Source organism: Lonchura striata, chromosome 20 (genome assembly GCF_050655825.1).
Source record: "Lonchura striata isolate lonStrDom1 chromosome 20, ASM5065582v1, whole genome shotgun sequence".
Classification (NCBI taxonomy): domain Eukaryota; kingdom Metazoa; phylum Chordata; class Aves; order Passeriformes; family Estrildidae; genus Lonchura; species Lonchura striata.
The window spans coordinates 8,793,378-8,809,323 of record NC_140722.1 but is presented as its reverse complement, the minus strand read 5'-3'; the positions used below and the strand labels follow the sequence as shown (position 1 = coordinate 8,809,323).

At 52.9% G+C, this 15,946-nt stretch overlaps 1 protein-coding gene across 9 annotated transcripts in view; it reads left to right on the top strand.

Annotated features, from left to right (window-relative positions):
• HELZ2 (helicase with zinc finger 2) overlaps positions 1 to 15,946 on the top strand; it is a 31,411-nt gene that overhangs the window by 6,634 nt on the left and 8,831 nt on the right. For all 9 annotated transcript variants that reach the window (XM_085557759.1, XM_085557754.1, XM_085557762.1 and 6 more), the window contains exons 2-10: positions 3,612 to 4,754; positions 4,865 to 5,048; positions 5,440 to 5,547; positions 6,074 to 6,597; positions 6,935 to 7,567; positions 8,693 to 9,476; positions 9,881 to 9,956; positions 11,247 to 14,757; positions 15,568 to 15,653. In XM_085557759.1, coding sequence (XP_085413885.1) covers positions 3,754 to 4,754; positions 4,865 to 5,048; positions 5,440 to 5,547; positions 6,074 to 6,597; positions 6,935 to 7,567; positions 8,693 to 9,476; positions 9,881 to 9,956; positions 11,247 to 14,757; positions 15,568 to 15,653 — 6,907 coding nt within the window. In that variant the 5' untranslated portion in view covers positions 3,612 to 3,753. The remainder of the gene's footprint in view (positions 1 to 3,611; positions 4,755 to 4,864; positions 5,049 to 5,439; positions 5,548 to 6,073; positions 6,598 to 6,934; positions 7,568 to 8,692; positions 9,477 to 9,880; positions 9,957 to 11,246; positions 14,758 to 15,567; positions 15,654 to 15,946) is intronic.

The window sequence follows — 15,946 nt, the reverse complement described above, 5'->3', positions numbered from 1 at the left end:
CTTGGATTGCAAAAGTTCCCTTAGATGTTTTTTATTTTTTTTTCCCTTTCCTAGTATAAGAGTGCTGTAGAGAGAGAACAGCTTTAATTTGGCATCAGCACTAGTGCTGAGCAGACACTTAGAGCGGGATTTGCACTTCCTCTTCCCTCCCACCTCCAGACCCAGAGCATGTTCTGGCAGTTTGCTCAAAATCAAACGCCTTCTTAAAAAAATAAACAGCAGAGGAATTGACCTCTTTAAAGGTGGAATATTCCCTCTTATCTTTTTCCAGCTGGGATGCCCTGCCTAGACATGAATTCTCGTGGCACTCTGGCTGTCCTGCTCGGTCTTTTTGAGTCCTGAAGCGTTTGACGGGGTGGGTCGGTACCGGGGTGCTGCAGGACCGCGTCTCCCGTGAGCTCTGCGGCCGTGGATGTGCCCGGGCCGGGAAGTTCGGCTCCGTGTGCACGGAGCCCAGCGCCAGCGATCAGGTTTCTTCCTCTCCCGTGTGTATAACTGAGGTTTACAGGAGTTTTCCCCAGTTACAGTGTTACACAGATGTCGCACGAACCCCGAGTGCTTTTCCCAGGAGGGATCGGCCGGAGGCGGAGACTTCCAGAGGAAGGAAGGTGGAACTGTAAGGGAGGGATGCCAAAGTGTTCCCGAAAGTGCAGAAGTCAGTTCCACAGGGAATGTCCTGCCCTCGCCAGCTTCAAAGGAGCTGGAAGGCTCTTGGCGGCTGAGCGTGACCCGTGTCCCGCTCCGGGCGATTCGGGAGCAGCCCGGCCGCCGCTGCCTCCGTGTCCCCCTGCCCGTGTCCCCCTGCCCCGGGCAGGCTGAACCTGCGGTCGTGAGTTACAATCAACCCCTCTGCCCTGGCGTCCCGCTTAGCTCCGGCCCATCCCTGATCTCCCGGGAAAAGCCGAGTGGGGATGCTCCCTTGGAGCAAACAGGGTCCCCAGGCTCAAACAGGAGGGATTTTGACCCTCACAAGGTGCAGGATTTTTCCCTCCCGCAGTCCAGTCTGGGTCTCCCCAGACAGTTGCCTGGTTTCCATTGTCCGGGGGTTTTTCTGGTACTCACAGCCCGGAGCAGTTTGGCAGGAGCAGCTCCACGGGGTCTGCAGCCCCACCAGCATCGTGCTGTCTTTGCTGTCTTGCTGGGAATCAGAGGAGCATCCCTCGATGCCCTTGGGCATGAGACAGCTTGTTCCACTCTCCCTCCTCTCTTTATAGGTGCTTATTTTCAAATTTTCCCAAATTATTTCATTTCAGAGCAAAGCATTTTACCTGCATCAATCAGTAATTAGGGAGCACCAGAACCTCAGCTGTGGCTCCAATTTTTCTTTTTCTGTAGTAGAACCAGAACAAACAAAGAGCTCCTGACCCCTGGACTACAGAAAGTTTTATCCAGTGACCATGGCCTTGTTACAGCCAGAGGATAGGAATACCCTGGCTGTCTGCTGCTCGGGGTCACTGCTCTTCTTTCACTGGCAGCCTGCACTGAGTGCTTCAAGCAAAGGTTTGGAAGTGAAAGCGCAGAGCTGAGTCTGGGTGATTTAGCTCTGGATGCAGAGCTTGTGGCATGGCACAGTGGCGTGGCACACTGACCCAAATCAAGCCAGCCCTGGCGTGGGAGTCCACCACGGAATCCCACAGCTTCTCAAAATGGAAACCTGCAGCTCTGCCCAGTGCCAGGCTTGCTGCCAGGCCTTGAGAGATAAACTGAGCGGGTGTTTATCCACTGAGCACGTGTCTGACCTGATGCACACAGAGAAGCAGGATTAGATGACACCATGGCTCAGCAGCAGGTGGATGCTGTGACACTGGGATGGGAGGTGAGGAGCTCTCTAAGGGTATGCTGGTGTTTTAGGTAATAAATGACCAAGACAAACTGATAATTAATAAAATAGATTTTTATTTCATGGTCTTAGATAGCTGCAATCAAAGGGACAGTGCCGAGCCCAGGATCAGCACTGGGTGAACACTGATCCAGACTCTACCCTTCAGATCCCTCTGCTCACGCATGTTGTCCCTGTCTGGTTAGCTTTATACAGTTTTTTCTGCCTGGGGCAGAGGTTCTTCTATTCTTCTCCTTGCTTCACATATTCATGGAGTCTCCTTTTCTCTGTGCTGGGCTGGACAAAGCTGTTTCTGGGAAGGGATGAATGCTGATCATGGAGTTACAGGAACCTGGTATTGGGGTGCATGTTCCTGACTATCTTGATCGACTCTGACTATCTTGATAGTAGATATCTCCCATGTATTCATCACTTGGACGTCTCCTGGATGATCCAGGGAAGGGCCCATCTCCACATAGCCACTTTTTCATTTGTAAATGAGGTCTTTCTGCTTGCTGCCATCTGTGGTTTTGCAACCTTTCTCTCGCTGTGGCTTGTGGTTTAAAAACTTTAAGAATTTTTCATAGAAGCACCATTTATTACATATATATTTTACATAAGCACAAATTATTCCATAATATATATTACACTAGGAATGTGGGTGATGCTCCAGCCACTTCCAGGTTGGTGTTTGTTGTCTGAAGCTCCAGCTGGAGCAGCAGCCTCAGCACTCCTTGCCCACTTTCCCCAGCACCCTGTTTATCCCAGAAAAGAGCAAAGGATTCTTAATTAAAAATGCAGAAGCAATGCAAAGTTTTCTTCCTGCTCCATTGTCCACTGGACCTCAGCTGTAAATCTTGCTCTTCCTTGGCATTGCCAGAGTCTACGATGGCTGCTGGCCAGGAGCCCGAGTTGGGTGTTCAGCACGAGGCTGGTGGCTTTTCTTGGCAGCACGCTCTGCCCAGAGATGTGCCCCGGCATGTTCCCTTCACCCTGACTATGTGGCCCAGCCACCAAACCCTGCAGCATCATTTCCAGGGCTGCTTCTGCCCTCTGGTTACCCAGGAAACTGATGGCAAATGCTGGAGCTGGTGGCTGGGAAGGGCAGTGAGCCCTGAGTTGCTTTCCCCACCGCTAGGGCCGAGCCCTCTCAGCTGGATGTCTACCAAGCTGTCAGCTGGAGAGATGCTGGCAGGCTGCTGTTCCAGCATGCCCATCTCCCAGCCTTGGGTGCTGCATCCCAGGAGCAAAGAGGGTGGTTGCTTTATTAATTAATTCCAATTAATCTTTTGTGCTACAGGACGGATAGATTGAGGAGCTGGAGCTGGGTTCCTCCCACTCAATGTGGGGCTGCCTGGCCAACTCAGGGAGGAAAACAGAATAAAGAAAGTTGGCAGGAGGGACCAAGGTGGGCCAGATGCTGGCAGCAGGAAGAGGAAGTTGGATCATTTGTCCATGGTCAGGGGAAGATCAGTGGCTGCTGTGGGGACCGTGCTGGGCCCTCTGGAGCAATTGCTGCTTTGCCACTTTGGATGGTAAATGCTGATGGTCTATAGGGATATTGAGGACCAGGCTGAGCCCTGCTGGCAACCAGCACCACTTGGCAGCCTGATCCCTGTGCAAAGCACTCACCTGGGATCCAGGGTGGCGGGGGAACAGAGCTGGGGGAGAGGGTGCTGAGGCCAAGGTTGCCTGAGTGAGGTTCCTGGCTGTGCCAGTGCCTCTGCATGCACCCAGCCAGGGATTGTCTGATATTTCCTGCTAAGTCACTTGTTCCTTGTTCCTTTGTCAGGCTTCATGAGCTCGCACCGATGACCGGCAGGCGTGCAGTGAGCTAGGACAAGACCACTCGCTCCATGGCACCTCCTCCCCACGGCATCACTTTCTAAGATCTTCCCACCGTTAATTTTGACCCACTCAAGTTGCTGCCAAAGATGCCAACATCCAACGGCCCAAAGGTGCCACTGGGCAGCCTCCAGCAAAAGCTGGAGCTGCTCCTGGTCTGCTCCAAGTGCAGTGTGAAGGAGAATGAGATCACCTACCACCCGCAGGAGGTGGAGCACAAGTGCATGTACGAGATCCTGCTGGCGCGCTGCCGCAGCCGCCGGAGCACAGCATGGAGGAAGGTGTCCCGGCGGCCCGGCTTCCCCAACCCGGCGCGCTACGCCGTCTGCAGGTACTACGTGATGGGGCTGGGCTGCAGCAGGCACAAGAACCAGTGCACTTTTGCCTGGAGCGCGGAGGAAGCCACAGTCTGGAACTTTGAGAGGGAACACCAGCTGGAGCGGCGCTGGCTGAAGGCAGCGGTGCTGCAGGCGCAGCTGGGGGACCAACCTGCTGCCACCCCCCACCTGACTGCCAGTGCTGCCAGTGAGATCACCAGCGAGTTTGGGGGCCACTTCCAGGAGATCTGCAAGCATTGCTTCTTTGGCTGCCCCCAGCGCATCACAGCGGGTGGCTGCGGGCGGCTCTGTGAGTCCCACCGCACCTGGGACCCGCTCCTGGTGCACGTGGTGCTGGACAGCCAGAAGAAGCAGCAGTACACGGCCATCCGGCCCTGCCCCGAGTTCATCGAGACTCTCACCTACTGCTGCTTCGTGTCCCGGGGCCAGCCCTGCCGGCACGGCCCGCAGCGCTGCCAGTACGCCCACAGTGACGTGGAGATGGCCGTCTGGGAGGCCGAGAGGGAGCACGGATTGCTGCGCTCCGACCTGCTGCCATCTGTGGGCACCGGCAGCACCAGCGGCAAGCCAGCAGCGCCTGCGCCCGTCTACTTCTACTGCCGCATCTGCCTGGTGACCTGCAGCTCGCAGGAGAGCTTTGAGAACCACTGCTCCTCCATTGAGCACGTGCAGATGCTCTCGGCCGACAGCTCCATGCAGTGGGTCCACCGTGCACCACCGCTGGGGCTGACCAAGTTCTCGCTGTGTAGCAGGTAAGACATCCAGTAGGGAAGAGGGAAGGGGTGGCAGGGAGCTGCTGGCTCCCTGAGGATCCCCGTGCCACCAGGCATGGGTGGCACCTGGAACACCTCTCTCCTGACAGAGCGGAAGTGTGTGAAATGGGGAACAGCTGCACCAAGGCTCATTCCAAAGAGGAGCTGCAGGAGTGGATCCAGAGGGTGAAGGTTTCTGTGAAGAAAAAGAAGCAGGCCCTGAAGGATGGGCTCTTGTCCTACCAGGACCGGCTCCTTGCTGAGTATCGGATGTGCTCCAACGAGGTGTTAATTGTGAGTGGTGGGCACAGGGTGGGAGCGCTTTGGTCCAGGGCATCACAGGAATTCTCTGGTGTGAGAGCTTGGGAATGGAGCCCACTGCTCAGCTTCCTAATGGGAATGCAAAAAGGGATGTGGCGTCCTCCTTCCTTCATCTCTTTGGAGACAGCAACCTGAGAGCCTGCTCAGGGTACCCAAGCTATGCCGTGGGTCCTCTTGCTTCCCCAAAGCTGCTGACTGGAGACCCGGAGCAGCGGTGGGGAAGGATGGAATATGAGGATGTACTCTTGATCTTTCTTGGGAGGATGTAGCCTACAGGCAAGGATGAAGATGGCACTGTGGAGGGCTTTAAGGTGTGTCTCTGGGATGCTGTCTTCAGTCTCTCTCCTCTCATGACTCCCCACAGATGGCTGAACACGTTGAAGGTGTCCAAGTTATGTGTGAGCAGCCTCTGCATGTGCAGCTGGAGGACAGGAAGAAGAAATACCAATGGCGGTTCAAGGTCCACTCTCAGGTAAGCTCAGTCCTTTGTAGGGTTTTGTTTGGTTGGGGAGCTTTTTAGTTATTACGTCTGCAAGGGGGACAAGAATGGGGATTTGGGATGTTTATATGAGAACAAGTGCTGGGAGCTGCACTGGGGCTGTGTGCAGGGCATGTAGCCACTGTGTCTTCTGTCTTGTGCAGTAGTCCTGGGGCAGACCTGGCTGCTCTTAACACTTCCCCTGTATCATCACAAATAACAATATTCAGCTGCTTTCCTGACCAGGATTTTGTGGATGTTGGGGACAAGAGCCTGTCTTCTCCAAAGTAGATTTCCCATTTACTGCATGCTGGTTGATATTAAACTGAAACCTGAGGTTCTCTGAGACCTTAGGGTAATTACTGTGTGACTGCATGAGGAATAAGCTGTGGTGAGACTGGCAAAGAGTTTGGTTCCTCTGGCAGCTTTTCCTAGGAAATGCTGCTGGAGCACCTCACCAGCTGCTGGGCTCTTCGCCTGGGCTTCCCTCATTGTGTCCCTGTCTTCTCCTCAATGGCAGATGCATCTACAGCACGTGGCCCTGCTGAAGCGGGACCCTGGAGTCAACTTCTACTTCTCAGGGAACGGGCTTTCCCGGGGCCTGCAGTACATTTGTGGGGAGCACGTGGCCACCGTGCTCTCCTCGCCCCGCACCGCGCTGGTGGAGGTCAGCTTGGAGTGCTGCGTCCTGGGCATCTTTGAGCAGTGGGTGGTCTTCGACTTCGGCAAGCGCCCCGTCCTCCTGCAGAAGATCAAGGTGAAGGTGGGCCGGCGGGAGACCCCCCAGCACGTCCCCAGCACCAGGGAGAGCAGCCGCCCCGTCAACTTTGTGCGCTGGGACCGGGGTAACCGCGTCATCGTTCCCAGCGTGCCAAAGACTAATGAAGATGTGGCTCTGCTGGCAAAGTACAAACCTCCTGCTCTGGCACTGGATTGCCAAAGTGAGAGTAGTGCAGTCGTTCCCATCACCCGGCTCAACTATCGGGAGAAGATGCACAGCTTCCTCTTACGTGAGGAAGAAGCTGAGCAGGCTCTGATTGCCAAGTAAGTGCCAGGTGTGAACCCTTTTGGAGTTCCCCTTCACTGGGGACCACAGGCCTGTTGCTAACCCTTGGGGCCATGCTGCTCCTGGGGTCTTCTGTCCATTCTGGGTTGAATCTTGTGGTGCCTTCCCAGAAAACTGGAAACCTACCAAGAAGGATGGCTTGTTGGGTCTCATCCTGTGGCCATGGATTAGCTAGAGCATGGTTTCTGTCCGTATGTGCTTGTGGGGCTGGCAGACCCTCTCTGGGTGTAGGTGGCAATTCCTTCTCCATGGAGGAGGGCTCAGGAACTGACAGATCCTTTCTCTGCTCTTCATTTGGGTGTTTCCTCCTTTCAGACTCAACCTGCGTGTGCTCATCTCGCTGACTCCCATGCTGCAGAGCCTCTCCATGGGGGTGAAGTTTGCTCTCTCTGGGGAGCTGTTTGCTGAAGTGCCTACCCCTTACAACCTCTCGCCGGACACGGACGAGGGGTACCTGCTGAGCAGGTCTGTGCCCACTGCCTTCCTGGCACTTGACCCACCTGTGGACAATCGGGTTTATGAAGTTTTTGTGGAACGTAAAGCCACCACCGAGAAGACTATCTGGCTACAGATACCACGCAGATGCTGCTCGGAGCTAAACTTCAAGGCAAACACCTCCCACAAGGTGGAGATCCAGTTTCAAATAGACCAGCTGCTGTTCCGGCAGTGGCACCAAGCTGTGGACTCCCTCTTTGATGAGAAGCTGGTCCTGCCAGATGTTGCCAGTTGCTCCATCCCCTACTCTCTTGGGTCTCCACAGAGAGGGAACAGCAAGCAGAAACAGGCCATCTCCTTCATCACAGGCCAGCCGACCACCAGCCGGCAGGTCCCACCTCTGCTCATCTATGGGCCTTTTGGCACAGGGAAGACGTTCACCTTGGCCATGGCCACCTTGGAGATCCTCAGGCAGCCCAACACACGGGTGCTGATCTGCACTCACACAAACAGGTTAGCAGGGAAGAGGCAATGAGAACTGTGGGCAAGCTGGTGCATTGCTTGCTGAGGGGGTGAAGGGGAGCCAGGGAGTATGAGCCAGAGCTGAGCTGCCCCTTTCTCAGTGTGCACTTCAATGGCTTGTTTAAGTAAATTAGTTTTTGTTGAATTTGTCTTAAACCGCTCTACTTCCTGGTGGGAGGAAGCCTGGTATGGGTGGAAGTCTTTGTGGAAGAGGCAATGCAGACTCAGAGGCCCTGAATGGTTTGGGTTGGAAAGGACATTACAGCTTGTCTTGTTCCAAACCCTTCCCCTAGATCAGGTTACTCCAAGCCCTGTCCATCCTAGCTTTGAGCACTTCACATATTCCAGCCTCATCATAAAATGGGAATATGGCTGGAGAGACAGTTTTCTCCAGCCTTTACTGTGTACTGCGAGAAGTAGAAAGCTGCTGCCTGACCATGCTGGGATAATGTTGTGCTCTAGTTGCCGTTGAAGACTGTTTGGCTCTGTGTACATGCCAATCTATTCACTTTTCCAGGGAGATTTTGGGGAATAGAAAATGCAGATCTGTTCTGAATGCCATTGGATCTACCTTCAGAGAAACCAGGCCAAGACTGTTAAAATTAGAGCAGTTACACTGAAAAGAGTGTCCACATCTGATCCTGCAGACTGTTACTGCCTCAGTTTTTAATGCATAATAGATGGTGACTGCTAATCTTAGCCTGTTCCAGGCTGTTTGCTTGCACGGAAGCTTCTCCTGTAGGTCTTGTCTGACCAGGAGATGGGGATGTTTTGCTGTCAGAGGAGAGCTCTTTGTCACTTGGTCCTGCACAACATCAGGGCCACAGGTTTTGTTGGGCACATCACATTTTTCCATAAGAGTGTCAAGAGATGTCGTAGTCTCAAATACCAGTTCCTATTTAAATCATGCTGTTGGAAGAGGCTGGGAACTGGGGGCTGTGTAGGCACTGGTTCCTTTGTGCAGTTGTGAATGTCTGCTGTGACAAGTGTGGTGTCACCAGAGCCAGGAGAGAAACTGGATGTGTGTTGCAGAATGATGAGAGAGAACTTCGTGTCACAGAATTTAAGAACAGCAGCAAAGATTCCTTGATGCTTTTCCCTTTTGTTCCCCTCCAGCGCTGCTGACATTTACATACGGGAGTATTTTCATAACTATGTGACCACGGGGCATCCATGGGCTGTTCCCCTGCGGATCATCTCCAGCGACCGGCCCACCAACATGACGGACCCCATCACCCAGATGTACTGCTGCCTCTCGCCGGACCAGCGCTCCTTCCGCCAGCCCACGCGGGCCGAGATCGACAAGCACCACATCATTATCACCACCTCCATGCTATCCAAGGACCTGAAAGTGTCCCCTGGCTATTTCACCCACATCATGATCGACGAGGCTGCGCAGATGCTGGAGTGCGAAGCTTTGGTTCCGCTCTCCTACGCCACTTTTAACACCCGCATTGTCCTGGCTGGGGACCACATGCAGATAACCCCGAAGCTGTTCTGTGCTGGGGGCGGGCAATCTGCTGATCACACCCTCTTGAACCGGCTCTTTCTGTTCTACAAGAAGGAGAAGCATGAGGTGGCCATGAAGAGCAGGATCATCTTCAATGAGAATTATCGTTCCACTGCCGGCATTATTGAGTTCATCTCCAAGCACTTCTACATCGGCAATGGCAATGCTATCCACGCCAGTGGGAATGTCCCACCCCATCCCGAAATCTATCCCCTCGTGTTCTGCCACGTGTGTGGTGTGGCTGAAAGGGATATCTCCATGCTTTCTTGGCAAAACGTCTCCGAGATAATACAAGTGATTGAGAAAGTGAAGGAGATCTATCAGAGGTGGCCAGATGAGTGGGGTGTCCGGGATCTGAAGAAGATCTGTGTGGTCTCCCATGGGACGCAGGTGCGTAGAAGAATCCTGCATTCCACCTGAGGGGGCTATGCCTGCACTGCTGACCAAACACTCCCTAAGAAAGACCCTTGTAATGTATTTATTAGTATTTGTGCTAGTGAAAATAGGAAATCTGGGGTCTCGTGTGCCTTCAGTGTTTTTTTGAGGCACTCTTCATTTAGGTAGAGTGTCCTGGGTGGCTGGAGAAGAGATGGTGGGATGGCTAAGTTAAACATTTCTATCAGCATCTTCTAGGCAGGTTAATGACAGGGCAGTGGGAACTCTGGCTGAAGTCAGCCCAGATGTGTGGCTGCTTTCAAGTAGTTTGGGGAACCTGCAGCTGGGCAGGATGAGGAACCTGGTGTTTGGAGGGTGGCATTTCTGAGCTGAGTTCACCTGTGCCTCGTTTTTACCAGGTTTCTGCAACAAGACAAGAGCTGAGGAAGAAGCAGCTACAAGAGGTGGTTGTGGAAAACTACGAAAATTTGCCAGGTGTGTGTCTTGTGCAACAGTCCCTCATGCCTGGCTGCATTTTGGGGTGGTCTTCTGTGTGAGAGTCACACACAGCTTTTGCAGTCATGCTGGTGGACATGGGGATCCATAGCAACTACAGCCACGGGGTAACAGGCAAAGGGAAAAGACATTGGGGTATTAGCAGAGGAGTTTCTAACATACATTTTACTCCTTGTTAAAATGCAAAAAATTGGCTATTGTTATGGAAAAATACCTCTATGGGAGGTGCTGCCAGGCAGAGCTACCCTGCCCTCTCAGTGTCTCTGCCATCACCACAGTCCAGTCCACGTAACACCGATTAGGAGGGAGTGCCTTTGGCTGATTTCCATACCCTTCTGATTGGAAGATCTTTGAGTTTGTCTTTTCCTGAGTGAATAAGATTTCACACTGAATTAAATCTGCACCCAGCTGTCAACTCATTTCAAATATATGGACGTTGCTTTGTAGGAGGGTACAAACCCTCTAAGTGCCATTCCAGAGACTTGAGTATGCGTGAATCATGTGAAGCCCTAAGTACCAGTGAGGGAGGCTAGTGACAGAAGTGAATTGAAACCAGGATGGGTACCAATCACAGAACAGCTCACTAGAGGAGGAGTCTCCTGCTCTGGATGACAAGAGAGGGATAAGGCTGGTTTTGTCCTCAAGGACTTAATTTATGACTCATCTGTGTTTTCATTATCTTTTTTTTATTGCGCAGCTGTGACTTTTTGTGGTGAGAATAACTGACGCCAGGGGTTGTTTGTGATCTCCACACCCTTTCTTTGCAGCCTCTTCCCAGCTCTGACATCACTAGGATGCCTCTTGTTGGTTATCTGTTTTGTGGTCAGCAGAGCTCTTCCTGAGGGGAGAGGGATCCTTGCAAATGATCACTTCTCTTGTTTCTGCAAGACCCTCAGTTCCTCAGGGAATTTGAGATTCACAGCAAACTCTACCCATGTTTGCAAGGAGGGGCTGCTGGTGGCACTGGGCATGCTGGGCTACACTATGAGTGCTCATGGCTGCACTGGTCCAGGGCTCAGCCTTTATCCCATCTCCAAGCTGTCCTTCCCTCCCTGGTGTGTGGGTGATGGTGCCTGGTGATGTCCATCCTGGTTCATGCACAGGGGATCTCACGATCCCCAAGAGCTGCTTTACTCACATTGGGTGACCCCCATGTTTCAGCCAAGCAGGGTTACATCAGGGACACAGTGTGGACAGGTGACAGCCAGGCACACTCTTCCCTGCTGGGTTCTCATGAGTGATTTTTTTCCCTTGTCCCCTCTGGTGCAGGGCGTGAGTTTCGGGTCATAATCATCAGCACAGTCCACACCAGCGAGAGCCTGCGCGTCTCAGCCTCCCACCATCTCGAGTTCTTCAACGAGGCCAGAGTGCTCAACACCATCATGACCCGGGCTCAGTCCCTGGTGGTTGTGGTGGGAGACGCCGTGGCCTTGTGCTCCCATGGCCAGTGCAGCAAGGTGTGGAAACGGTTCATCCAGCAGTGCATCGACAAGGGGAGCATCTTCCCGGAGAGCCTGACAATGTCTCAGATCAAACAGGCTGCGTGTGACAAGGAGAGCTGGAGCAGGAGCGTGGAGGGGGACGAGGAGGACAGCGACACAGACTCCTCGAGCTCTGAGGGCGAGAGCATGAATCCCGATGATCCCATCCTCCAGGAGCTCTTAGATGAGAGCAAGAACATGCTGGTGACAGTGTCTGACGAAGGGCTGCTGAATGTGAAGGCTGAGGCTTCAAACCAGCGGAAAGACAAATGGGAGTATGTCAGCTTCTCTTCTCAGATGATGCATCAGTACCTGCATATGCACCCCCAAATGTACAAGAGGTGTGAGCTGGTCAAAGAGGGGTTTGACAGAGCTTCTGCCTTCACCCTCAATGACTCCCCTGCCATGAATATCCAGATCAAAGGCAGAGTTAACTGTGGGACAGCCTTCACTGGGGATGAGGTGCTAGTGGAAATCCTGCAGAACAGCACAGATGACAGCAGCAGCTACCGCCCACAGGGGAGGGTGGTGGGCATCCTGAAGCGTGCCGAGAGAGAACGGACCTTCGTCTGCATGATGGATGAGTTTGATCCCCGGGTGATGATACCCATCGATCCCACTGTCACCAAAATATTCGTCCCGGGGCTGAAGGAGAAACCCAATGTCATTCCCATCCGCAGGCTTGTCAATGGGAAGTACAGAGTGGTCAAGTGTGAGAAGATCAGCCAGGAGACAAGGAGGTGCCAGTTCTTCTGTGTCCAGGTCATCTCCTGGCGGGAAGGCTTTTACTACCCTTTGGGGATAATAACAGAGATCCTGCAGGCAGCATTGACTTTGGAAGAAGGCTTAAAGATCCTTGCCTTGGAGTATGGTTTGGAGAAAAAATACCCAGCTGCTGTCACCAGAGAGTCAGCCAAATACAACTCCAACAGCAACATAAACCTCACCAAGGAAACTCGGAAGGACTGTCGGAATTACATGACCTTCACTATTGACCCCCAGGGTGCCAAGGATTTGGACGATGCCATCAGTGTTAGAGATCTTGGGCGTCACTATGAGATTGGGATCCACATTGCAGATGTGGCTGGCATAATTCCCAAAGGCAGTGCCTTGGACCAGGAAGCAAAGAAGCGGGGTGTCACCTTCTATGCTCCCAAGCAGGAGCCTCTGTGCATGTTCCCACCCAAAATCAGCCAAGATGTCTGCAGCCTCCTCCCGCAGAAAGATCGACGGGTGATCTCCTTGTTTGTCACCGTAGAGAAGGAGACTGATCAGATGTTAAAGGGAATCTTCACCATCTCTGTGATCCGCTCGGACAGGCAGCTGTCCTACGAAGAGGCAGAACTCTGCATTAAGAACTGCTACAGGGGAGCAGCACAGGCCCTGCGTTATGATACCCTGGAGGACTGCATAGCTGTGGCTTATCACTTCTCCAGGATCCATCGGAAGTTTCGGCTGCAGGAGGATTGCTTCTATGACCGGCTGGATGAGGAAAGCTCCCCAGGTAACAGGGGGTCCCATCAGATGATAGAGGAGTTAATGATCATGTTCAATAGTTTCGTGGCCGAGTTCCTCACCAACCAGGAGGTGACCAGAAGCGTCACTCCTCTCCGGTGTCAGTGTGAGCCAAGCCTTGGACAGCTGTCACACATGAAAAACAAGTATAGCCACCTCATTCCTTTGTCCATTCATCTCTTGCATCACCTTGGAGAAATGCCTCCTGGTCAAGAGTCCCCTAAAAATGTGGAATTCAGTCTTCTGGGCCCCATCTGGGAGCACCTGCAGTCAGCTGCTAATGCCCGTGACTTCCAGAAGATGCTCGACCTCGTTGTCACTGATGACATCCACCCAAAGCTGGCTCCCGTGGTCCTGGAGTTCAGGAGACTGCTCAGCCGCTCCTACTTCTGTCGCTCCAACTCCACGGTGCAGTCGAAGGCAGGCCATTACTCCCTGCACGTTGACTCCTACACCTGGGCCTCCTCTCCCATCCGCCGCTACGTGGATGTGGTGGTGCAGCGGCACCTCCATTCTGTGCTCCGCAAGCAGCCCCTCATCTATTCTGCGGAAGACATTGAGTTTCTCTGTCACGACTTCAACAGGAAGAATAGCCAGGCGATGACGTATGAGAAGAGAGCCCATTCCCTGCAGATGGCCAGCCAGCTGAAGGACCAAGTCCTGCAGAAGATTGCCTTTGTGGTGGATATCGAAGAAGTGAGCAGGTTTTTTAAAGCCCTGTTTCCCCTGAACAACGAGAGTCTTCCGGATCCGCAGAGAATTAGCTACAGGTCCCTTCAGCTGATAGAGCAGCCTGTGTTCATCCAGCAGCGGAGCAGCATCAAGCTGACCTGGAAGAGGAGGATGTACTCTGCAGAGACAAAGGAGCAGAGCCTGCGGGAAGGACCCCTCTGTGACAAGAGTGTCACCCTCTTCCGCACCCAGACGTGGCAAGAGGTGCTGACGGCCATCAGGAACGAGGAGTTTGACAGGGCCGCATCCCTCCTGCAGCAGAGCAAGGAGCTGTACCACCGGCACATAGGCTGGGTGCGGAAGAGCTCCTGCTCCCACTACATGGAGCTGTCCCTGGAGCTGAGCGCCGGCGACGCGCTGTGGTTCCAGCTCACCACTGACGTCAGCCGCGGCTTCCTGGTGCCCTTTGTGCAGCTGTGGTGTGTGACACCGGGGTTTGACGTCTGCCTGCAGCACATGGAGAAGCCAATTGACTGCTTCTCGGCCTATGCCACGCTGCAGTCCAAGGACAGGTACAAGAGCACGACGGAGTACAACAAGGTGTGGGTGCCCATGAGTGCCATGGAGTCTGCGTCGTGTGCCGTGGCCGAGAATGACTCAATTGTCATCTGTGATGTTAAAATAAAGTGGGCAAAGCAAAGGACAAGCAAAGGACAGCTGCAAGGGAGCTTTTTGCTGAACAAGAAGTGGTTGGAGAACTGCTCCATTGAAGTGGACTTCCTCCACTGTTACCTGTGCATTCGTTTAGGTGGGCTGAAGCTTCCCAAGAGCCCTCAAAGCGATGAGGAATGCCTTAGCCATGGCCTCCAGAGCCTGTCTTTGCTTGACAATGGCAAATCAGAGAACAAACTTGTGGTTGATCCCAATACCTACACCTGGGTGGCTCATGGGGTCACAGAGGAGTTCAATGATGACGAGAAGTCGGACAGGTCTGGTTGTCAGACTATGAATTTTTACATCCACTATATGTCTATGGAGACCATCCCTGTGGAGATCTCACAGGATTCTGCGAGGTTCACAGTGGAGCTCATTCCAAAGATGCTGCCAGACATGTAAGTGTGCTCTGGTTAATGTGGCTTCCCACAGGACGCCCCTGCTGCACACCCAGGGCTTTCCTCACTGCTGTGGCTGATCCCCTGAAAAACCTGCCTTTATTCTTGCTCTGACTGGCCATACTGTTGGGCTGTGGGTCTTTGGAGGGGGTGGCAGCACTCCTCATATCTGTTCTCCAGAGGGTCTCATGCTCTTCTGGTTGTCCCTGAGAATGGGGAGATAAGGGAAGGTGGTGAAATTTCCCTGGGCACCTGTTTCTTATGCTATTGGGTTGCTGCAATATGTGTTTTAAGAGGCCAAGTGAAGACCTGGAGTGTGATTTTCTCAGTGGAAGAGTTCCCTGATTTCCAAATCATTCCTCTTTGTTGTTGCTGCAAAGCAAGTTCTGCTCTTTTAAAATCAGAGCTGATGCCTAGCTTGCCCTTCCTTGTACACAGCATAGGCTGCTATGCACCCCCAGTGCTGCAGCATTCTCAGGGCAGAATGTGCTTCCTTTTGCATCGTGAATTTTAGGAAATATTGGAAGCTAATCCAGTAAAATTGTGCGGGCCATAATAAAACAGACTTAGGACAGGAGCTGTGTTGCTTGCTCTCAACATCTTTGCGGGCTCAGCTCTTCAGTCAGTTAACAAATGGTCCCAGATGCAGAGGAGCAGAATAAGTTTAAGTTATTTGTGGTTTAAGTTCTTTACGGAAGGAGCTAATGCAACAACAAAGCAGAGAGAAGGAATAAGTAAGGCAGTTAAGCAAAGCTGTATTTGCTATTTTATACTGCATTCCATTCATTCCTATTTTTTCTTGTCTGTCAGACGGAAAGAAAAGGCACTTTGGAAGCTCAAGTATGCTTCTGACCTTGCTAAATGCATAGCCCTTGGCCACGAACCTCCTCAAAAATGTAAGTGCAAATATTAACCTTTCTTACCTTGTGGCTACTTGCTTCTGGCCAGGCAGGTGCCCTGGCAGTTTCTGTGGGCCCTTGCCATAGGGGTGGTGCTCCCACACCGGGAGGTTCCCCTGACAAGGGGATGAGACGAGCTGCTATGTCATTTGGGATGCCCTGCTGGTGGCTGGCACAGCTGAAATTGTCATCCCCAGGACTCTCAGAGATGGTTCATGAGCAAAGTATCATGGCATGGGACAAGGATTATTTCTAGGTGGTCTTGTAATGGGCCACCATCACTAGGTACC